Source organism: Nyctereutes procyonoides, unplaced genomic scaffold, assembly GCF_905146905.1.
Source record: "Nyctereutes procyonoides isolate TBG_1078 unplaced genomic scaffold, NYPRO_anot_genome, whole genome shotgun sequence".
Classification (NCBI taxonomy): Eukaryota; Metazoa; Chordata; class Mammalia; order Carnivora; family Canidae; genus Nyctereutes; species Nyctereutes procyonoides.
Genome location: NW_026575044.1, coordinates 47,602,343 through 47,627,455, shown reverse-complemented (window position 1 = coordinate 47,627,455; position 25,113 = coordinate 47,602,343). Strand labels below are relative to the sequence as shown.

The 25,113-nt window shown below is 46.0% G+C and overlaps 1 protein-coding gene across 2 annotated transcripts in view; it reads right to left on the bottom strand.

Moving 5' to 3' along the window:
- Positions 1 to 225: 225 nt before the first annotated feature.
- PTPRM (protein tyrosine phosphatase receptor type M) overlaps positions 226 to 25,113 on the bottom strand; it is a 768,694-nt gene continuing 743,806 nt past the window's right edge. For both annotated transcript variants that reach the window (XM_055323971.1, XM_055323972.1), the window contains 7 exons: positions 24,229 to 24,378; positions 23,362 to 23,535; positions 22,108 to 22,239; positions 18,430 to 18,555; positions 16,086 to 16,249; positions 9,379 to 9,514; positions 226 to 975 (listed from right to left, as the gene is read on the bottom strand). In XM_055323971.1, coding sequence (XP_055179946.1) covers positions 922 to 975; positions 9,379 to 9,514; positions 16,086 to 16,249; positions 18,430 to 18,555; positions 22,108 to 22,239; positions 23,362 to 23,535; positions 24,229 to 24,378 — 936 coding nt within the window. In that variant the 3' untranslated portion in view covers positions 226 to 921. The remainder of the gene's footprint in view (positions 976 to 9,378; positions 9,515 to 16,085; positions 16,250 to 18,429; positions 18,556 to 22,107; positions 22,240 to 23,361; positions 23,536 to 24,228; positions 24,379 to 25,113) is intronic.

Below are 25,113 nucleotides of genomic sequence, written 5' to 3'. Positions count from 1 at the left end.
TCTCAAAAATCCCAACCCTACCTGCTCCAGGCCAACAGACCCCATCTGTCTGCCAGGGGCCTGCGGTGACCGGAGCTGCCCCCGTCGCCGGGGCGCTGGGACACCAGGAATACAGCAAGACTGGTCACGCTCTTTATTTATTGAGGAAGAATTCACACAAGGTCACGTCATACAATCAATCAATCATTTCCTGCGCTTCATAAAAATGATTGTCACTCACTGTGCTTCACAAAAATTTCTTTTAATGAATAAATAATTTGATGAAATCAAAAATATTTACAATATAAACAAAGGGAGAAGCTTTGGATCTGTGAATCTCATCATTGAGCTTTGCATTTTTGAACTGACTTCTTCCCAAGCTTTTTCCCTTGGAAACAATACAAATCTGATAGAAACAACAACTCATACAGCGTATCTTTGTTCGTTATACGTTTATCTGTTAGTCTTGGAAAGGTACAGAAGCTTATATTATGCAACATGTTAAAATACAAATATTAACTAAAATAATATATTATCATAATGCCAGGTAGCATTCTCCACAAAACAAAAATGTACACTCAGCTGTAACAATAACAAAGGGTTCACGGGCCACAAAATAATACCCCAAAGGTACAAATTCCTTCATAAGAATATAATTGTGCTCTTGGGTTGACCAGATGTCTACGCTGCTCTAACAAGCCGATGCCGAGGAGGACAGTATTTGATGACTCTGCTGTGTGTGTGCTTCTGTCAGGCAGCAGCATTGCTGGGAGTTGGGCAGTGCAAAGCAGTTTCATAAACGCTTTCTTGGGCTCTTAAAAAGAGCCAATTATGCAAAGCAAAATAAGCATATTGAGAAGTCTTCATCTCATCTACACAAATACCATGGAACGTCTTGGCTTTGTGGGATGAAAGGGTTGGTTTGCAGCGCTGTTTATGCCATCAGCCAGAATTCAAGTATTCCAGGGCCACCTCATAGCAGAACTTGTACTGATCCTAGAAAGCGGAAGGGAGAAGATGTCAGCTATGTGATATCCAAATGCTGGTGCTGTTAGAGCAATTATGCCAGGTTAGGGTTTTAATTGGAAGAAATCAAACTGAGAAGGATTTGAATCAGAAATGAATCAGAAAGTCACGGTTGGGAGCCACAAACATCTGCTGTCTGGAGACATTCCCCACAAGTTGTTTCCCGATGAAAGGTATTTTGACATCTACCTCTTCTAGAATTCCTGGAAAGTTCTGGACAACTGGAACACATATATAGATTTGTCCACACATAAATGTTTACCTGTACATCAACGTCCCGAATACAGAGTATGGGAAAATCAATCAAGAAGTAGAAGGAAAAAAAAAAAAGACTTTCCCCAAAGTCTGGGAGAAATATTTTGTGATTCACTCATACAAGGTCCTCAACATATAAATGCGTCACTCCTGGCCCAGCTATACCCTTGATGTCTTCCATTTTGTGAGAATTTACAAGCACCTCTTAAGTACCAAGTACTTGACCTGGTCCCTGACTTTGAGAATTCCATGGTCTGACTGAGACCAGTACCCAATGATAACAAGGCTCGGCACGGAGCAGGGCCCCCAAATGGTCCCCCAACCTGGGCGCAGAAGGGGAGGGAGCATAACTTCCTAGGGAGGACCTGTAAGAGGCAGCAGGTACCTACAGGCATTCCAGGTAGAGGAACCATGTAACAAAAGGCCCAGAGGGGAAGTGTTGGATTCCCTCTGGGAACCACATGTCAGTTGTTAATCAGGCAGCAAAGTAATTTTTCTTGAGCACAGCTTTCTTAGATCATGGACCTTGGCCTGAGGGAGACCTGCCTGAGGTTCTGGCCCTGGTGGGATCTCAGGTGGTAGGAGAGGGCATTTGCACTTGTGTTTGTGTGGTGTGCTAATGGACGCTCATCTTAGTGTGGTCTCTGAGCCAAGCAGAGGGACACAGCAGTTGAGGATGCTTCTATTTGCCACCTGGCAGCAGCCTGGCAGCTGAGACAGAGTGGCTCAGCATCTAGAAGGCTCTCTTCCCATCTCCATAAGAGATAAGCTTTCACAAGTTGTTAAGTGTGCGCACCACTGTCTCACTACCCAACACAATGGCTGAAACCAAGGAAATGGATCACTTACTTTGAGTTAATTAATTAAAACTAAATTTCCATCTTTTGGATATGTGCCTCTTAATTAGTCATTGCAGTCTTCTTGTCTTCACCTACATTTTGTTCTCTGAATGTCCCACTAGTCCAATCTGTTTATTTGAAGACAAAGAGCCATATTTTATCCCTTTGCATGTAATACACCAGTCTGTAGCACAGAACGTGACATTCAGTTGGGAGTGTCAAACGTTGGCCGTATATGTAAATGATAACAAAATATGGGTTTAGCAGCATTTGATTCAACCCAATAAATATTGAAGGCTGGAGACCAGGGATTTTAAGATACAGCTTTTGTTCTTTGGGACTTTACGATCTGGAGGGGAAGACAGGAAGCAAACAGACCATTTCAACATACTAGAAGTGCCACAAGATGAAAATATCAGTAGCATCCACCAGGATGGCTAGGATTAAGAAGAGAGTAACAAGTGTTGGTAAGGACGAGGAGAAACTGGAACCTCATATGCTGCTGGTGGGAATGTGAAAGGTGTAGCCACTTCAGAAAATCATCCAACAGTGGAACTGGAGGGTATTATGCTAAGTGAAATAAGTCAGTCAGAGAAGGACAAACATTATATGGTCTCATTCATTTGGGGAATATAAAAAATAGTGAAAGGGAATAAAGAGGAAAGGAGAAAAAAATGAGTGGGAAATATCATCAGAAAGGGAAACAGAACATGAGAGACTCCTAACTCTGGGAAATGAACAAGGGATGGTAGAAAGGAGGGTGGGCAGGGGGTGGGGGTGACTGTGACGGGCACTGAGGGGGGCACTTGATGGGATGAGCACTGGGTGTTATTCTATATGTTGGCAAATTGAACTCCAATAAAACTAAATAAATAAAAAGAAAAAAAAAGAAAAGAAAATCATCCAACAGGTCATCAAAAGGTTAAACAGAAGAATTGGCTGATGACCCGGCAACTCCACTCCTAGGTATATGCCCAAGAGAACTGAACATGCATCTATCAAAGATTTCTGATCCATATTTCAGGATTTGATACTTTTATTTTCAAAATATTTAAAAGAAACCATTTGTATTTCAAAATTCTAAAAGGCCATGTTGTCAGATGCCTGGGCTGAAATGTTGGCTTTGAAGTGGTCAATCCTGTTCTTCTGTTTCCTTCACAGAGACAATGTTTTTCATGGAAATCTGAGAGATACAATTACTTATTGCATAAACATGGTCTCGCATAAACCTAATTGTGCAATTTTGGTGACTACTACAAACCATCCTTTTGATGGTTTGTAACATATGAACATGCATCTAGAGGGTCATATAGCGACTGGCCTCCAGCCACAACCCCTAAAAGGATTGTGGGCTTCACTGAAGGGGTTGCTATGTTAGAATCACTGAAGCTGCCCTGTCCCAGGCATGACTATAATTTTCAAAATGAATTCGCTATCATCTTATCCCTCCTAAGCAAACTGTCAATCCCAGTAGATTCTGTGATGACTGGTTTCTGAATCAGCAAAATAAAGGGAAGGAGAAGGAAGACCATAAATTGTTGCGTGGCCTCCCCCAAGCACCCCAGGAAATGCTGGAAAGCAACTGATTACCCTTGATCACCAGGTACAGGCCTGTCTTCTGCAGTTTCCTCTCTCAGCTACTTGCTTTGGAAGGTATAATTAAGCCACATGAGCTATCCCTGTGGTTCCGGGGGAAAAAAAAGAACATTTCTGCCTGGATCCCACATTCTCCTGATTTGGGCAACATCAGCTGGCTTTGGGGCATGCAAAGCCCAAACACGAGCAGAGGTCATCCTTGGGTAGGGTGGGAACCAAGGTGGTCTAAACCCTCTAAAGCCCCCAAACCCACCTTCACAGCAGACCCACCTCTGGTTCTCATGAAGATGGCAAAGTGACATCTAAAGAGGCATCTAGGGCAGCCCCAGTTTAGCGCAGCGGTTTAGTGCCGCCTGCACCCCAGGGTGTGATCCTGGAGACTGGGGATCGAGTTCCACATCAGGCTCCTTGCGTGGAGCCTGCTTCTCCCTCTGCCTGTGTCTCTGCCTCTCTCTCTCTCTCTGTGTGTTTCTCATGAATAAATAAATTTAAAAATCTTTAAAAAAATAAATAAAAAATAAAGAGGCATCTAAAAGCGAGGTTATGTTTTAGAGCTCCCCACCTCCCCACACTGCTGTTCACTCAGGGAGTACATCACGAGGCTGCAAGGCCTGCAAGTGGCTTTGGGGAGCTTCCTGAAGGGCTTGAGCTGTGCCCGTCTCAGCACATGCTGCCTTGTGTCTGAGGAACCAGGGGCCCTGCGGTCACCCTGGGCACTCGCAGTTCCCATGCTGCCTGCGAGTGGGAATCTCTGACACGATTCAGAGAGCAGTATGCACAGTTCACCTGGGCAACCCTCCTCTCCTGGATGCGCCTGCTCTTTGAACCTGAAACAAATTTCACAGTTTCACCTGGGTCCTGGACTGACAGGTCCTACAGTCTGGAAAAAACCCTGACTGATGGCCCTGGCCGGAAGGTCAAGTGGTCCCCAGTGTGCCAATAATCATGAGTGGGGCCATCTGTGTCAATGTCCCCAGGACATTCCCAGCCAGGGACACCCCTCAATGAGACAGCTGTGTGTCTCTGACAATAGAGTGCGTCATTACTTTCATCTCTGCCTTGAAAAATGTAGGGAGAATGTTCTTCCCTCAAAGGAAGGGAAGTTTGTGCCTGGTTTCCTTCTGAGACTCATCAGTGTGTGATCACGGCCTCCCCAGGTTCAAGGGTAGCGAGGGGAAGCTCTGTATGGGTGAGAGTCCCCTCAGTACCTGCTGTGTCCTGGACCCCTGCCCCAAGCCAGGAGCTCTGCTGCCTGAGTCAGTTCCTGACTCAAGGAAGTCAGAGTCTGGGGTGGGGGGCAGTGGGAGAGGGCACAGGGCTTTACTGGAGATTACTTTCTGCAGGGTGCAGGAAGACTACACCTGGACTTCCACAGGAGGACTCGGGGAGAATGGCTGCTTCCCCAGAGGCTGTGTGTCAAGCCCAGGCCCAGGCCCAGGCCCAAGGGAAGTGGAATGTCCTCAAGTGTCTCCAGAGATGGGCCACACTGGGCCTCTCTGACTCCCCGTCTGGGGCCTATGTCCTCCACTTCAGCACTCGCACATACCCACACCTACACCTACTCCCCCATCTACCTCTATGTATGCGTGCACACGCGTGCACACATACATACATATACTCACATACACATACCCACCCCTATGCATGCACATACACACATGTATACACATACAGTACCCGTCGCATACATATACTCACACACATATCCACCTCCCTACACCTACTTCCCCCTCCACTCCTACATATGCACACACACATGTGCACACACACATCCATATATATGCTCACATACACACGCCCACCCCCACACCACTATTCATGCCTACACACACGCTGACACACACACACTCACATCCACCCCTGCACATGGCATGTACCCCCACCTACACACCCCCACAATCTACTCCTACACATGTATACATGCACCCCCCATATCCCTACACATGCACACCCACCCATACCTACACACAGCCCCCAACATCCACCCATACACATGCACATGCACCCACACTTGGTCTGGGGCCTTGGCTTTTGTGACAGTGCCTCAGGTAATTCTGATGTATGGCCCTGGCTGGAGCCATTCTAGACTGGGCACTAAGCTTCTTAACCCTACCACATATTAGAATTACCTGGGGTGCTTTTAACATCTGGCTGCTGCAGCCAGCTCCCAGATCAACTGAATCATGGCCACTGTGGTGAGCCTAGAGCTTAGGATTCTTTAACGCTTTCATTAAAAAAAAAAAAAAAAAAAAAAAAAGCCAATTACAGAAACAGAATAGAATGGTGGTTGCCAGGAGCTGGGGTAGGGGAATGAGGTGATGTTGGTCAAAGGTACACATTTTCAGTTATAAGTAGTTCTTGGGATCTAATGTACAGGCAGGGTGACTACAGTTACTAGTGATACAGTATTATGTATTTGAAAGTTGCTGAGAATAGATCTTAAGCATTCTCACTACAGACTCACAGGAGTCCAGTAGGTAACCTAAGCGGGGTGATGGATGTGTTAATTATCCTGATCTTGGTAACCTTCGACAATGCAGATGTATGTCAAATCCCATCATGTTGGCCAGAGTTCCCCCACCTTCCAGGGGACAATGTTTCTTTAGGAAAGATCTGTCCCCCAAAGGCTGTTTCTCTGTTCAAACAGAGCCCTAGGGGGAAAAAAACAAAAAAATCAAAACGGACCTCTGGAAACGCCTAAAAGCCAGTGAGGACAAAAACAGAAAGGAGATGTTTGTTGAAGCAGCCCATTTCCCTAGAAACTTCAAAGGCGCTCAGGCATTGGGGACTCCATCTGAATCTAACCAGCCCAGGAGGAGGTGGCGGGGGGGGGGGCGGCGGCGACTGAGCCTCCTTTGGGACCCAGTCCCTGGCCCTCCACACCCCATCCCCTCTGCCTCCTGACCAGCCAGCACAGAAGTGCGCTCCAGGACTTTCTGGAACACATTTCATCATTCTAAGAAGATGCAGCTAGGCAGACTCAGTACCCTGTGCTTTTCAGTGGCTGGTACAACATTTTGTGCTTAGGAGAGGCTCGGGCCTCAGATGGTCTTCTATGCCCAATGAAATTGTATTGGGTTTTATCACGTGGACCTGAATTAATTAATTCCCTCAGCCAAGGTACACATATATGACTACCAAAGTAACAGAAATTGTACTTGTAAGCAAAAACAAACAAACGTCAGGAGTCCTCATTCAATTCAGGAAGCTTCAAGCCCTCTGAAAAGAGCCCTGTGACATTTGTTCCTCTGGTCACCAGATTTTACCTATTATTTTGCTAACAATCACTGTCACAAATGTATCAGACATTCTTCCAGGAAACTGAAAATACTTTCCTTATGTTTTTCAGTACTGACCTTATCCTAAAACTGGTATTGACCCTCAGAAGTTTGGGCATCCAAAGATCTTATTTTCTCTATTAGAGAAACCTAATCACAGAAACGCCTAAATTATTATAGAACAGTGGGCTCCCTGCTGGTCCCACCACCTGCACGTCCATTCAGTCCACAAAGAATCACCTCCATCCTTTAGTCTGTACCACCAATGTGGAAAAAGCTGCACTGTTTCTGCACATAAAAATTCGTGAGTGATGAAAGCTACAGCCAGAGCCATTAGTGGAAAGCCCTGGAAGGGTCTATTACTAATGACTTGCTTAATTCCGGCTGCGGTGAGAGGGAAATGATACATGTATTTTTTTCATCAAGGTCAGCTTTGCCCAACTACCAACCAAAGTTTGGAAGCTACACATCTGTCCCTGAATCCCAGAGGTTAAATGCCACTGAAGTCAGAATATTTTAACTTAGGTATTTGCTTCCATCTTCTGCCCACCTTATCTTTTTTTTTTTTTTAAAGATTTTATTTATTTATTCATGAGACACACACAGACAGAGGCAGAGACACAGGCAGAGGAGAAGCAGGCTCCCTGAGCCAAAGGCAGATGCTTAACCACTGAGCCACCCTTCTTATCTGTCTTAAACTCAGGCCACCTCTGATGGCCCAGCTGCCCTATCTCAACTGCCCCCACGCAGCCCCGAAGACGGAGGATTCTGGTACAACTCTTCCAAATTCACGGGTGACCCCAAGGAGTGAGACAGTTCTCTGCCTCTGGGAGGGGCTGGCTCTAGGGATGCCTGCACACGGGACATGCCAGCCAGCCTTAGCCTATTCACTTGAAATCTGCGCCTCTGTAAAAGCCACTGTGTGTGTGGCCTGGCACATACTAAGCACCATGTGAATGACAGCTGCTAGCTGTCATCATGCCACCTCATCCTCCTCACCCAACCAGCTCATATGTACCTGCTGGCTACAGGATGCCCAGTAAACACCTGCACTCTCAAGAACCACTTTCTCACCTTTGCAGTTGCCAAAACACTCTCACATATACTGTCTAGTGGGATCATGTCAACCAGCCAACGTTATCCCTGGTTTACAGGACTTGGGGTCAGGAAAGCTAAGTGACTGGCTCAAGGAGACGTGAATTGCCAGGTTACTTTGTCTGAGGTCACTTGAGTTGAATGAGTAGCAGAGCTGAGAGTAGATTTTGGGTTTTCCTGGGCATCCCCTAGGGCGGGGAGGAGAGGTCAGCAGTCTGGAGGGCATGGTCCTTTTCCACAGAAGCCAAGGTACTAACTGCTGATGGTTCTGGAAGTCGGCACCTGACCAAACAGAGCCCCTCCACCAAATTCCCTGGGCAGCACCCTGCTTCTTGGAAACAGAATAACCCATCAAGCAGGACATGTGTACCTGGGGGAAGCAAATGCTCCAGGACAGTGACTTGGGCGAAGGAGGATGTGTCCCAGGAGTGGGTTGGCAATGGTGCCTGGGGCACTGTGATGACTGGGACCACGGCGACTTTCTCAACTTTGGCTCGAAGCTCCACTCTCTCTTTAGTCCCTTTCTTATACGTTAGATTTGAAGCCCACTGCCACAGTGCTGAGGGCCAGGCCATATAGGCTTTCCAGGCCTGTGGTACCAGCCATGTCTTCCTCCCTCTCCCTACCCCAGGCTGTTCTCCTGACTTTGGGATTGTCCCATCGTTTCCTTCAGATCCTTCTTCCATCAACAGAGAGGTACAAACACTGAATCTGAAAGCTCCCCCCTTTAAGCTATTCTACGACTTGCAAGTCGCGGTGGTTGGCATTTAAATAGCTGCACACAAGAAAGATTTCCTGAAATACTCTAATAATTGCCCCTAATCTTTTCTTTCTTGGCTCCTTCGTCCTCATCTGGGATATGGCCACTAGACTTAAATGCAATATTCCAATGTCAAACTAAAATTCACAGCTTTGATAAATATTAGATGATTAAGCTATTTATAAAATATATAATTTGAAAATCTAAAAAAAAAAAAGAAAAAAAAGAAAATCTGGCACTTGGTGTGCTGTGATTATGTCTTCCCCGTGAAGACTAAGCGCTTAGCCATGTGGAAGGCACTGCCAGGAAGGGAAATTAATAAGGATGTTCACTTGTGAGTCTCGCCTCTTTCCACAGTGCCAGTGTGTGGAGGTGAAGTCACCCTGTGAAAAGCCAAGTGAGAGAGGGGAGGGAGGAAGGCCCTTGCAAGCACAGTGATTCCACTATGCTTCTGCAGACGAGTCTCCTCGCCCAGGAATCAGTTTTACCGCCAACTACGCCAGCCAAGTGGGAAGACACCCGGTTCAGCAGGCCAGAGTGAGGGTCCTACCAGGAGGTCCACCATGTTGGGCTTATTGTTCCTCAGTGTCTTCACTGCATGGAAGACATCCACCGTCCTCTGGTGCCGGAGCATCTCACAGACGATGCTGATGGCGCAGAATGTCCCACTGCGGCCTCCTCCGTTCCTGTTGGAAGAGAAATCAGATGGTCCCATTGGCCCTCACACTGCAACCTCTCGTGGTGTCCAAGCCCAAGCAACAGGTAATGGTGAGGGCCTCAGAGGCTAGGGGAATGCTCCACCTGGGCGGATTCTTTTAATTAAAGCAAATGGTGTCAATGAGCCCAAGCACTGGGCCCACGGGTCACCTGACTGGAGGCAATGATCAACTGGCACGTTCTGCTCTCCTAGCTACGCCTCCGCCCTGGATTCTATACTCTGATATGGCGCCCTATTAGTTTTATTCAGGACCCAGGGCTGAAAATTTCCAGGGAACAACCACCTCATCTAGTATTTGCCATGAAAACTGGTGATGAGTGTTGGGTATGTTCAAAGACGGACTTGGTCTTAAAACAATCCATGAGAGTATTTCATTATTTATCTCTAAAATGTAAGGGTTCTCTCTGAATAAAACTTTTCATTCTGAACAAATTTTAGATGTGCAGAATCATTGCAAACACAACACGGCGAGTTCCCCAGCATACTCACCTTCCCCTGATACGAACACCTCTCCTAGTCATAGTATGTGATCAGGACCAGGAAATTAACACGGGGGCAATACTATTAACTCAACTACAGACCTAGTCCAATGTCACCAGTCAAATGTCACCAATGTCCTTTTTCTGGTCCAGGATCCAATCTCGGACCTTGCCTTGCACTGACTTGTCTTGGCTCCTTAGTCTCCTTGTCTGTGAGAGGTCCTCAGTCTTTCCTTTTTTTTTTTTTTTTTTACCTTGACACTTTTTTTTTAAAAAAGATTTTTATATATTTATTTGAGAGAGAAAGAGAGAGAGAGGGAGAAAGAACATGAGCAGGAGGAGAGGCAGAAGGTAAGAGAGAAGCAGATTCCCTGCTGAGTGGGGAAGCCAGACATGGGACGTGACCCTGAGACCATGAGCTGAGCCAAAGCAGATGCTTAACTGACTGAGCCACGCAGGTGCCCCAATCTTGACACTTTTGAAGAGTACTGGTCAGTTATTTTGTAGAATATAAAATATAGAACGCACCTGTAGACAGTAGCCATGGTCTCCATTCACAGTTTGAGAAGTTATTACAAAATACAAACTGCGGAATGTCCCTTCATTTGGGTTTGATGCTTTCTCATGATTGAGAATGAGGTTATGCATTTTGGCTAGAAAACCACAGAAGGACTGTCCATCCCTGTAGGGGTTCACGATGCTGAACTGTCTTATTGCTGGTCATGTTGGCCTTGATCACCTTTTAAGATGGTGCCTTGCATTTTTTTTTCACTGTATAGTTATCTTTTCCTTGTAGTTACTATCTTGGGAGAGATACTCTGGAACTCTGCAAATGCCTTCTCTCCTCAAAGTTTCACCCATTGGCTTTAGGATCTATTGGTGGATTCTGCCTGCAACAATGGTTACTGTGCTGTTTGTCGAATTGATTTTCCACTTCCCTCTCTCCAACATTCTACTGTAAGAGAGAGCTGCCTTTTCTCTGGCATTTGACTTATTTGCTTACCTCTTTTATCTTATTATTTATTTATAAGTCCATTTAGACTTACACATGTTCACTTTGCTCGATGATCTAAAATCCAATAGTATCAATCTTTATTTTGTTGCTGAAATTGTTCTGGTGTTGGCCCTTAGGAGTTCCATCAGACCTCCATTCTTTTTTGAGTACTTTCTTACTTTCTGGAACCACAAGGTGTTCCAGACTCATCTTGTATCTTCCCTGCACCAGTTCTGAGATCAACCATTTCTCAAGGAGCTAAGGGATTTTTTTAAAAAATAAACACAGTATAATTATTACATCTAAAATAAATATTACTATATTCATATAATTGAATTTCTAGTCACTGTTCCAATTTCCCAGATTGTTTCAGACATTTTCTTACAGCTGACATTTTCAAATCCACATCCAAGTAAAGTCCACACATTGTAATTGGTCTATATGTCTTAAAAGTTTATGTTAATCTATAGGTTCCTCTTTGCTCTTTTTTTTTTTTTCTTGGCAATTTATTTGTTGAGAAAATGGGGTCATCTTTCCTGTAGAGAGCCCCATGTCCTGGGTTGTTCTCATTCATTGCATTTCTGTGAATCATTTAACATGTTTCTCTCCCTTATTTCCTATAAACTGAGAGTTAGCTCCACAGCTTCAAAAGAATTACATATTCTTTAAGACAAGGATACTTTACAAGTATACTTTGTTGGAAATCAGGCACAAAATATCAAGTTGTTCCTTGTTTTTGTGATTTTAGGATTAATCATTGTGCTGGAATGCCAGCTTGATCAGTTCATAATTAAGTCCGAAATCAGTTTTTTAAATAAAGTATAATGTACCTACAATTAAGTCCACAAATGGTAAGTATATATTTTAGTTAATTTCCAAATGCATATGCCTCTTAACCATCATTCAGATCAAGATGCAGACCACAATTAGCCTCCTAGGCCTCCCTCAGACTTCTCATCAATATCATCAATAACTCAAAGATGATCTCTGTTCTCATTTTGGGCATCATAAATTTCTTTGGTCTGTTTTTGAATTTTGTATAAATTGAATCCTACTATTTTGCTTCTGGCTTATTTTACTTAACATTATCCATGTGAGAATCATCCACCTTTTATCAGTGGTTTGTTCTTTTATATTGTTCAGAATAATCCCACTGAATAGATACACTACTGTATAATTTATTTACCTATCAGCAGAGGAATGGTTGGGCTGTTTCTAGTTTTCAGTATTCTAAGTAAATCCGCTATAAAAATGTCTCCTGGTGCATATATGACTCAATTCCATAGTCACGTACCTAGGAGGGGAAGAGCTCAGAGAATATATTTATATTTAGCCTTCAGCATTGCTGTCGAACAGATCCAAAATGGCAGTACCATATTTACTTCCTGCCAGCAGGGGATGGGAGTTCCAGTTACTCTGCAGCTTCACCAACTCTTGGTATTTTCATTTATTTGTCTTTTCAATTTCACCCATTCTATTTTTTATTAAAGATTTTATTTATTTATTCATAGGCACAGAGAGAGAGGGGCAGAGACACAGACAGAGGGAGAAGCAGGCTCTATGCAGGGAGCCCGATGTGGGACTCGATCCTGGGTCTCCAGGATCACACCCCAGGCTGCAGGCGGCGCCAAACCGCTGCGCCACCAGGGCTGCCCTATTTCACCCATTCTAGTGAGTGTGTAGGGGGCACCTGATTCTGGTTTTAGTGTGTATTATCCTGAAAATGAATAATGCTGAGTGCCTTTTCTGTGATTATTGGCTATGTACATCTTCTTTGTTTATAAAACGAATCTCTCATCAAGTCTATTGCTCAAACAATTGGGTCGATCTTTTCTTATTGGCTTGCAGTAGTGAGGCATTCTGGCTGTGAGTCCTTTGTCGGATGCATGTATCACACGACTCTCTGTCCACTCTCTGTCTTGCATTTTCCACTCTCCTTTGTGTCTTTTGACAAACAGTAGTGCTTAAATTTAATGGAATCCATCCAATTTTTCCACTATTTTCTTTTGTAGCTAGTGTTCTGTGTCTTGGGTAACATCATCTTTGGTTGCCTCATGGTCATGAGGATTTTCTCCTGGAAGCTTCATTGTTTTCATTTTCACATTTTGGTCCATGATCCATCTGGAAATGATTTCTATATGTAGCATGAGGAGGGAGGCCAGGTGCACAACCTGTCTTTTGCTCCTGCCCTGCAGTAGGTATGTTGCTGTGGGGTCTTTGCTGTAATAAGGTGATCGTGACGTGTGGCTCCATTCCAGGATTTTCTCTTCTGCTCCATTAGCCTACTTTCTGTCTCTGCACTGATACCACACTCCTTTTCCCCCACCAGCTTTTCACCTGATGCTTTCAGCAGCTGTTCAGGACCACTGTCTATCTACATCCATTATTTTTGCAAAATGGCGATCCCTTATTTCTTTTTTTTATTTATTTATGATAGTCACACACACACACACACAGAGGCAGAGACATAGGCAGAGGGAGAAGTAGGCTCCATGCACCGAGAGCCCGACGTGGGATTTGATCCCGGTTCTCCAGGATTGTGCCCTGGGCCAAAGGCAGGCGCTAAACCACTGCACCACCCAGGGATCCCTGATACCTTATTTCTATCTATTTCTTCTGGTTTTATGAACTGGGAGATGTATAAAGAAAAAAAGAACACCCCTATTTGCTCACCGTGAGTATATGTGAGGCTCGAAGAACCATCCCAATTACAGCACCTGGAGGTCTGTCTGGGGCAGGGACTGCTCTGCCCACAACCATTAGGTGGCACTATGCTATGCTGAATACAATGTTCCTACCTCAGAAACGAACAGCAGAGAGCTTCCGTGGTTCAAAGCATTCTTTCCCGCTCTATACTGGAGGATACGAGTTCAACCTAACTTTGTTTCTCACAACTAAAAGATTTATAAATCTAAACAGCCATAAACAGTCTTACCAGGCATAGGTCTCATGTCCACCCTGATGCCAAGAGAGCAAGAGGCAGCCTTGTGGCAACCATGGGGACTTCAGAATTGGGGAAAATGTTTCCCAAAGAAAGATCAATTTCTCCCATCAGAATAGGGGTGGGGTGCTGGGCTGGCAAGAGGACATAAATGACAGGCGCCCACTACTGTACACGATAAAGAACAGCCTGCTGTAGACATCACGTGGAATGGCAATGTGATTGCTTAGTTCTGGGGTCACAGCTGGGTCTTGGGAGGGTATAGTCGGTGGTTGTCTATGAGGTGCAGTGATTTAAGGGGTCTCTGTATCTTTCCCTCAGGCTGTCCCAGTGCCTCAATGTCCCCCAGTGTGACTAGTCCTTTGGGTTATAGCACTGGTCCTTGTTAGAAAGCTGCTATCAAAGGAGGTACCATGCATACATTACATTCCTAGTTCCAGACGCTGACACACTCCAGACACAGATATGGGGATCTGCAGACTGTTTTTAGTTTTTCAAAAGACCTTACATATAATACACACCTTAACTAAAACGGCAATTTTCCTTGCTGGGTCTTTATCAATTCACACTGGTCACCCCCCTCCCCCCACCAACTGTATTCTGATCAGAAGTTATATCTGCACTTAGAGAAGTAAAAACGGGGGTGTGTGCTGCTAATCAATCCTCTTTGACATTTTCTTGGTAGAAATGTTTTTAATGAACTGGGTCTATAAGAAGGAAGGGAAAAGCAGTAAGCAGGGAGGACAAAGGCTTGGGGCCTCTGGTTGAGGCTAAGTGTGAATGGGTTCAGAAGACTCTTCTCAAGGGACTGTCAGTTTCTGTAGGAAGAAATACTGCCACCTTTCGACTCCTGAGAGGCAGGGCACAGTTCTGAGGTACCACAGACCCTCCTGGGCCCCTGGGCAGGTGGCAGGGCATGAGGGATGGGCCTCAAGGTGAGGGTAACCCATGTCCTTAGGCAAGCTTATCATTTTAACTAGGGTTGGTCTGCCCAGGGTCAAACCTCATTTTCCCTTCAATTTGGGAGAGATCTCACTGTGTGCTAATGACACTCCGCTGAAAAGAGACATCAGCCTATATTTGAAGTTTCCACAAATTCTCTAAACATTTTCCCTAACTGCCATGACTTTCTAATTGCTTGCTCCATTAAGCCAATCCCAGCTGGCTGATTAGCTACATATCATCACCAATGAGAAACTGCCGGTGAAAGTGCTCCACAAAGCATGGCTGTCTCTATTCAGTGACTCAACCTTGGCCGCATGTTGAGATAATCTAGTAGTCTGCAAAAACATGGATGTCTGGGGCCTCTCCTCAGGGATTCTGATAAAGCATATTGCTTTGGGTGTGGCCTGGGCACAGTTATTTTTTTCTTTTTTGTTATTGTTGTAGTTTTTAAAAATCTCCTCAAGTGCAGCCACAATTGGGAAATCACTGCTCTGTAGCAGGGGTTTCTCCCTCTGAGCACCTGCTAGATCTGCTGGCCTGGAGACCATGCTTTGGAGACACCGGCTCTGACCAAATATGTATACATAATCACATATATACACATTCCCAGGCAAAAAACAAGACACAAAATTCTCTCAGAAGACAATTCCTTTGAAAGACAGTTCCTTTGAAACTTCTGACATGATTTCCTAGAGTATTATCAACTAGTGTGATGGTAGGGGCAGCTGTGCTATCACCAGCTTTGCCAGGTGGGGCAGGGGCCCTGATTTGCAGCATTTGCTGATGTAGAGGATGTAAATACTTCCACTGTGGGTGATTTCAAGTTACCAACAGTTTAATAATCAGCTCAGGAAATACCCCTAAACTTAACACTTGGCTCTCATGAGCTGGTAGGAGCCCAGTGAGCCCACTCAGGTGTTTCTTGGGAAGGGTGGGGTGGGGGAGGGGCAACACAAGATCAGGGGTTACTTCTATAGCAGTGATACCTCATGCAATGCAGAATGTGCCTCTCGTTTTCTGCAAAGCAAACCAAATCCTTAGTAAGAAGACAGATGATTTGCATTCACCCAGACCTACTTATTTTCTTCTCCATTTATAGAGACACAAGGTATAGTAAACTAGGGGGACGGTAGACCGTGGCTGGGCCCCTCTGAGGTGCAGAGCCCCTCTTAGCACTTACAAGCAGTGCACAACCGTGCGGCCTTCACCACCGTTGTATTCCTCCTGCCACTTGTCCACTTGGCGAATGAGCTTCAAGAAGGAGCGCTTGGACACCGGTGTGTCCCTGTACATGGGCCAGCCCAGGAACTGGAACTGCTGCACCATCCGGTATCCATCCTGGGGCTACAGGGGATTTGGCAACAAGCAGGGAGTGGAAAGAAAAAAGGCATCATTCACGTGTGGAATTCCAGCAGGCTGATTCCACCTGCTTAGACTTCTCAGAAAGCAGCCCGTTAGTAGAGGAGAGGCCTGCCTTATAAATAACCCAGGAGGCTTCCACTGGCCTGAAGGGGTATGAGCTTTAATCTGGGGCTGTTATAAAAAACTAGGAGTTTTAAGTGACAGACCAGACAAATAAAAGTGAAGCAGAATGCTTATAGGGTTGTGCAAAAGCCAAGTGACAAGTAACACACAATGTGAGGCACCGACCCCGTTGTGCAGTAAGGGGTAAAATGGGTTGACTTTAATTGTAGGTAATTTAAGGGTAAAGAAAAAAATTATAATCTGGAGATGTCTGTGAGTTTAGGGGGACAGAGGTTTCACAGCGTTGAGTGAGCACAACATGGTGTTGCATACTGGTGTGAATCTTGCTACAATGTCCGTAGTCAATTCAATGGAATTGGAGTATTCCAAGAAAGTGTTAGAAACGTGGCAACGGTTGTCATCTGGCCGCAGCTAAATCACTGGATTACATCTCCCACGGCCTTCGGCACCTTTGACCTGGGTGATCGTTCTTGCTCTCTGAGCCTTTCTTCACCTAGTTGTCTTTCTCCACTCTGCCCTCTTCTCGGCCCCCTTTCTCCCTGACCTCTTGCTGATGGAAGCCCCAGGTTCAGTCCTCAGGCCCCTTGTCTTCTCTCTCTCTCTCTCTCTCCTGATGAGCCCACTCTGTCTCATGGCTTTCAAGACTCCAATAGGTCATCAGTTTACATGTCCAGGGGGGGCCTCTTCTGAATTTCCCCTCCTAGATCCAGGCCTCCTTGACATGTCCACCTAGGTGTCTAGCCATTGCAAACCTGGTCTGCTTCCCACCCTTCTCTCTGGGAAGGAGAGTCCTGTTATACCCACAGCTGTCCCCAACTAGGTTATTGTCACTTCCATTGGGTCATTTCTCAGGGCCCTAATCTTGAGACACACCTCACTACCCCTTGGGATCCAGCCTATTCCCAAATCCCATTGGTTATGCCATCAGAATATCAGGATCTCACTATCTCATTACCTCCAACCACTGCCACTTCATCCTGCTGTTGTCACTTCTCACTTGGAATTTTATAATGGCCTCCCGACCTGTTCTCAACCCAGAAGCTAGAGGACTCCTATTTATTTATACTCTATTTATTATTATTTTTTAAAATTTAAATTCATTTTGCCAACATATACTGTAACACCCAGTGCTCATCACATCAGGTGCTAGAGTGTTCCATTATTTTTTTTTTAATTTTTTTTTAATTTATTTATGATAGGCACACAGTGAGAGAGAGAGAGAGGCAGAGACACAGGCAGAGGGAGAAGCAGGCTCCATGCACCAGGAGCCCGACGTGGGATTCGATCCCAGGTCTCCAGGATCGCGCCCTGGGCCAAAGGCAGGCGCCAAACCACTGCGTCACCCAGGGATCCCCTAGAGTGTTCCATTATAAAGGTACATTATATCATGGGATTCTTCTCTACTCAAAATCCTGCACTGACTTCTCATTTCCTTCACAGCAAAAACCCAAATCCTAGCAGCAGCCTGTGAGGCCCTACATGGTCTCTGTCCCCCAGACCTCCCCAATTCCTGGCTACTTTCCCTCTACGTGGACAACTCAATTAGCTACTCTCACCTTTGCTTACTGCGTTTTAGCCACATCAGCCTCCTCACTGTTTCTGAGGAAAGATAAGGCCTTACTTCAGGACCTTTGCACTGACTACTGCTTCTGCCTATAAAGTTGTTTCCACAGAGAGCCATGAGGCTGCTCCCTCACGTCGGTTGGGTCTTTGCTCACAGGGCACATCTATTTAAGACAGGGACTTGTTCTCCCTTCTGTTCATGGCCGTAGTGCTTTCTATCTTCCTATCTTTTCCCTATAGCATTTATTGCTTCTAACATACTGTATCTATTATAACATCTGTTATATCTTTTATTTATTGTGTTTTCTCCCATTAGAATGTAAGCTCCATAAGGTCAGGGAACTTTGTTTTGTTCACAAACACCTAGAATGTATTCCAAACTCCTAACCAGTGACTGACACAGAGCAAGCACTCTAAATGTTCAGTGAATGAGAAAATAATGAACCCGGACATAAGTGACGCTGGCTGATTCTTACCCTGGCTGCGTTATAAATACGGAATATCCTGCTGATGATGTCCTCTTCTAAGTCAGCAGAAACAAATTCCACTTGGATGGGCCCATGTCTGTGAACCCCGTTCTCTGGCCAGTACTGCGGACACAACTGAGTTCACAACACAGAAACGCAAGGTTAATTTTAGGAATGAAAGGACTCCTAACAGCTTGGAGGAGGTCACTTTTGACATTCAGTAAGTCTTAATACTTCCTTGATTCACTTCATTTTCTTTCCTCTCCCTCCCTCTTTTCCTCCTGGCAAGTAGACTTAAGGACTTTCTTGTTGGCTGATTCCTCAGCTCCACCTGGTCTTCTACTACTTTTTTCTTCATTTTCTTAGAAAGCATCTTTAAGCCACAAGCCATTCTGCTTTCCAAGGAGGCCATCTGGATGCTGTTCAATGCATCCCATTGTGAGATCCCTTCTGCATGCCTTTATCAGGCCCTGGGGAGATGGCACTGGCTGCCATTACAAGAGTTAAGATACTTGAGATGGTGCATGTACCTGCTGGCACCCAAATCTCCATCCTCCCCCATGTGGGCTTGCTTTGTACTTTGTAATCACTTTTGGGAATAGGGCCATTCAATGACATGATACTGGTAACAGTGTTGGGTTACATTTTCATGATCTGGTCCAAACCCTCTCAGCTGAGATCTAGGAAACCTGATATAATAAGAGTAAAGGCCTTTGTGTTTTACCCGAAGGTGGTTTTAATGAAAATCACAGTTTCCTAGAGTCTCACACACCAGGTATTGATGACACCAGGTAACTAAAACTGTGTGAATGTGATGCACACCTTAGTGTGGAAGAAGGGATGCTGGGAAGGGTGGCTTATGACAGAGGCATCTTAGTTTGCTACCACCCCACAGAAATACTAAACTTGCAGAGAGATGGGGAGAACCCCCACGACTTTTCCTTCTCGCAGAACTTTGAGATGCCTTGAGAGCCTTTAAAGTCTGAAATTAAACTTTTTTAAAGATTTTATTTATTTATTTATGAGAGACACACAGAGAGCAGCAGAGACACAGGCAGAGGGAGAAGCAGGCTCCCTGTAGGGAGCCCGATGTGGGACTTGATCCCCAGACCCCAGGATCACACCCTGAGCCAAAGGCAGACACTCAACCGCTGAGCCACCCAGGTGCCCTGAAATTAAACTTCTTTTGGGACTTGGTCATCCAACGATGCTTTTGGGAGTAGAGTTTAATTTTTATCTTTCTGATTTACCGGAGGGACGAGTGGCTTATGGGAGGCAAGAGGGAATTACTTCATTATCTATGGTTTCTATTGGGCCAAGAGCAGATGAAAAATCTATCTCATTTTAAGCAGAATGATGTTACCACAAAAGGAGAATTCACATGTTGAATTTCCTTTTTTTTGAATGACTTTTATTTTCCAAGGTACCTAAAATCTTATTGACAGAGGTTGTAAAGATTGATTTACACCCAAGATTGCAAGATAGTTTTCAGTTAACAGTGGGTCAACTGAAACAGCCATCTATTACAAAGAAGTTGAAGGTTTGAACCTTCATAAGAATGAGGGCGGAGTAAACTAAGGGTACTTTTTACGTTAGCTAAGTCTATAGTATTTTAAAAGTTACATTTATTTATTTTAAAATAAGGCTTCCATAAACATTCCACTTCCTTCATTTCCTGGTGACAAGTTCTAAGACTTCCTTGTCAAATGACAGCACACTGGTGTTTATTTTCCCTTCCTAACCAAGCGTACCCACTGTTAAAATTAACAGGCGTTATGATGGGAAGTCGAGATGGTAATAGAAGTCCTAACATGCACATCTGAACTGTTCTGCCCATTTTTCTCCAGACTGAGCTGGCTCTGTTTTCTGCTTGCTTTCTCAGTTCAAGCCCTGATTAAAGCTTATCACTTACACCGGAGAAATATGAATGGCCCGAGCCAGCAAGTGGTGCTTGGCACGCTACATTCTGCACTCAGCCCAAGTAAACCGTGTAGAAAATGGCTTAAATGGTGCATAACACGTCCGCGAACTGGACCTATAAATACTTAAAATAGTTGAGTGCTATTCTTGTAGAACTGCAGAGACTTTAAGTTCAAATGCTCAGTTTAGTGTTTTCTAAATGACTGTGTCCCAGGAGCCTCTTTCTCTCACTCTGAAAATCAGCTCTGTCTGTTGAGTGGAATTGGACTCTTTGTCTTCTCCCACCAGGGTCGGCCAAGGCTTGGTCTGAATCCAGACAGTTAGGGTTTAGAATGCAGCTTTAGAATTCCAACATTATCGTTCTAAAAGAACATGGGGAAGTCACTAATGCCTGATTCACAGATATGAAAAAAGCACTGTATCACTACATTTCAGGATTCACATTAGGGGAAAAGGGATGATTCTGAAGAGGAAACAGTCACTTGTCCCCTAATGGTCTTTGACTGAAGAATCTTGAATTAGTGAAATTTAACCCATGGCATTGTGAGTTAGAAGATCAGGATCCCTGGTGCTATTTTGAGTTGGACCTTTGAAGTTCCTTGAATTGTAGTGTCTGCTGGTCTTTAAAAATGGCTGCAATCTCTCTTTTGGAGGGGATCAATGTGGAAGACTTCTAAAATATTTAAGCTTCTTAAGTAGAAAGGACTAGATGAGGACAAGGATTATCATTATTATTTCATTCACTAGCTTTCAGGCTAGAGCCTTAACAATATCATGTAGGGCCTCAAACATAATTAAAAACATTAAAGAACTGAAGTGAATGTCCATGGAACTTATGGCAGATTGATGACAATAAAATGGATTTCAGGAAGGAAAAATCTGTCCAAGTTGGATGCTAAAACTCTTCAGGCCTCTTTTTTTTTCTTTTTTAAACTTGTCTCTACCAGATAGAAAATTAATTCAGTTTCAGAACAAGTTTATTCTTAAAACAGAAGAAGTCCACAGTTCCCGTAACACCCTCTGACACGGTGGTTAAGTGTGTAATCGGCATAGCTGTACCCGAATGCAATAAATTCAGCTCCTAAAGGGCCACTGTGCCAATGCTTGCCGACAATTCCCTTTAAGGGCATGTTTCTAACCCCATTACTAGTACCTAGTCAATACAGCCCTATTCTTTCTCTTTTTATGTGTAAGGACAGCAGCTATGGGGAAGCCCCATTTATCATTCTGAGCTTCTTTTATGTTCAAGTCCCAGTTAGATTTCTTTTTACTATCTTTACCAAAGAGTTGACAAAAGTAATCGTTGTCCCTTAAAATCACTTGCCGGTCTCCACTGTCACCCCAGTGTGACCATCTCAACCTGCAGGCTCCAGTGAGCCATGCCAGGAAGTCCACTGCTGCCCTTGAATGGGAGAAGCTCTGTGCTGGGTGCTGCTGTCCTTTCCTCGGGGCTCCCTGGTTTGCTGGCTCTGTTTGATGCAGGTGTGTGACATTCTTATCCCGCAGCTCTGACTCCACCCATGACCCTGTATCTCCCTCTAGTTTCTATTTCCATCTTTTGGGAACAGCCAATTTCTGACCCTTGTCTTGCCTGTCGCTTTATGATCTTAATCTTTTGGGTTTCAGATTTCACCCCAACCCTAATTCCATCTGCTTTTCATATTTGTGCTTTCGCTCCAGCTCCCACCCGTCACCTGGCATTTGTGATCCATGTTCTCATTGTGCAAGCAGAACAAACCCAGATTTGACTCTGGGCACAAGCCTCACCTGGGCAGGATCCACATCATTTAGCATAACCACAGACGTGCAGTGATAATCCAGGACCAGTCTCCAGAAGTCTTTCACTGTGTTTGGCAAAGGGTGCTGGGTGACTATAAAAGCTGAAGGCTGTTTATAGCTCTGCAAACACAAACAAGAAAGATCCAGATATACCCAGGAAAATGAAAAGGGGGGAAGGCTTCAGTTATCTTGCGCACATGGAAACTTGTGACACAGAACTCTGGGCACATTTAATGACTGCTGAATCCCAGCAGCACTGTCAACACCGAAACAGACTAAATATAGACTTATGTGCAGAATACTAGTCATAAAGTATTCTCGCATCGACACCCAGAGACCTTAATAAGTAGCTCTTACAAATTTTTTGATGTATCTGCTAGAAAGGCAGTATCGGCCCTATGGGTAAGCGTCGTAATGGAGAAAAATGTGATCTAATTTACCAAAAACGTACAATGAAAATACTTCCGCTTTTCCTAAAATTTGTTCAAGGGTCATTTGTATGGGTGACGGCATTACTAATTTCTGCCGCAGAAGGATACACCTGCTTCTTAGGGCTCTGGAGAGCCCTCAAGCAAACTTAAGTACCTTTTCACTGCTATCACACCAATAGAATCAGAGTTTCCATATTAGCCCCGAAAACATCCATTTACTTTTCCCATCAATCGGACGGCAAATGTTCGTCCGGTCAGGAGTAAACACACTGACAGCAAGTAAGGAGTCGTGCGCTATCTGTCCTCACAGACCATTTTTCCGCACCTTAATTACTGCCTCAACTGCGAGGGTGGGGGAGGACAACAACGCTGCGAGCCCTACTGGCCCAGAGCGCTGCCTCACGGGCTTAATAGCCGTCCCTCCCGCCCCGGCCGGCGGGTTAGGACTGGACGCGCTCGGACGGTAGCTGGGACGTGTGTGTGTGTGTGTGTGCGTGTGTGTGTCGCTGACCAGTGGGTCCCGGCAGCTGGTCTCCCCGAGACCCAGGCCCGCGGCATCGCCGCAGGAGCACGTGGAATCCGAAATGGGCCTCGCGGGCAAGCTCGCTGGCGTCTGAGCAGCGAAGAACGAGGGCCGGGGGCGGAAGCAGCCCAGGCCACGCTTGGCCGCCTGCTCGGTGGAGCGGCCCCTCGGGGACGGGGACGGGGACGGGGACGGGGACGGGCTTCGCGAGTCCGCGGGGCGGGGGTGGGGTGGGGGCGGGGGCTTGGGTCCCTGAGGGCGGGGCGGGGCGGGGCGGGGCGGGCTCACGTCCATAAGGGCCGCGTTGATGTAGTTGCTGCTCTCCCCGTCGATGGTGATGAGGAAGGGCAGGCAGCGGTCGGGGGGCAGGATGTCCATGCAGCGGTTCTTCTCGTGGTTGCGGGGCAGCAGCGCGATGCTGCAGTCCTCCACGCGCAGCGTCGGCGTCACCATGTTCAGGGTCTGCGCGCAGCACACGGGCGTGTGGGGAGGGGCCCGGGCGGGGCGCACCGGCCGCACGCGCAGTCTCCCGGCCACGCTGCGGGAGGTCTGCGGTGTCCGCCGGCTACCGGTGCTCCCGCACGGCCCCACCCCCAGCCCCTCGCTTATCTCCCTTTGCCCCCCCTGGATTTTGTCCGCAGCCGGTGCCCATCAGGTAGAAGGGCCACCGCCGTGGATCTGGAGGACGACGTGCGTGTGGCCTGAGGCTGCGCACCCCGGGGCTCGGGAGCAGGAGGCTGGCTACAGTTTGACTTAGTGCCCCGTCCGCTTGGACCGGGCGTCACGATGAGGCCTGCAGCGAGGAGCTCCTGCCCAGCAAGCACTGGGAGCGCAGCCTGCCCGGTGTGGGACACCCACGGGGGAAATAGCCCTGCTAGACCACTGGCTCTCAACCAGGTCACTTGGCTCCCAGAGGCCACTGGCAATGTCTCTACACAGCGGTTGTGTCACAGCTCGTGAGGAGGCCTCCTGGCATCCAGGGAGGAGAAGCGAGGGGTGCTGCTAAACATCCTACAGGATAGCACCCACAGCCAAGAATTATCCAGCCCAAAATGTCAGGGACGCTGAGGCTGAGAAGCTCATAGCCGACTCTGAGATACTTCTGGAGGAGCAAAGCCACAGCCAACGGTTGCCTCTCCCTGTCACAGGACTTACCCGGAACTCCTCTTTGATCTGGCTGGAGTTAGTCTGTGGATCCAGTTTGTTCATGTCATAATACAGAGACCTGACTTGGGAAGCGGGGACCGAGGTGTCTCCACAAAGACAGGCTTCCAGGATGGCATCATGGATAAACACGTACTGCTCCTAAAGAAGCAAAAGGGACTAGTTAGAAACCAGGGTGGGTTGGGAGAACTAGAGAAGAATGGAAGACAGCCAGCCCCCTGCAGACAGGAAAAAGGGACAGCGGTCCATCGTGGACAATCCATTTCAGCCACAGCGAAACCAGGTGTAAGGACCTCACCGCTGGGAGGTGGGGTCCCGCTACCAGAGTAGTGCAGATGCCCACATGGGATGGCTGGCGTGTATGCTGACTGCCACGTGTGCAGCGCAACAGGAGGAAGAGACACATGGGCTCAATGGAGAAGCATGAAACAGATTGATTAAAACCACTCAGACACTGATAAATCCCAGAGCAAGCACTGTCATGCTGCACCGGCTGGGGCTTAACCACCTCTGTAATTCTGATCCCACGGGTTTGAGACTCAGTATTTCAGGTGCGGAAAGGAGCAGAACCTTATCTGTCCAAAATGGAAAGAGGAATTTGCTAACCAAATCAACGGTGTGAAGGATGTCCAGAGAAACTGGGCATCACTATGAAAATAAATAGTTTCCAGCACTTAGAACTACTTATTTTGAAACATTAATGTGATAATGACAAAAGTCCTTAGGTGTCCAGAGCAGAGCTCTTGTATGTATGCACCAGTCCACAGTATACACAAGGGCCCTCTCATTCTGAATTGGCACGGACTTTCCTTACAATTGATCAGTAGGGTTTCGCCATATTTATTATTGATCTTTAATTATAGGAGATGCAAAAAG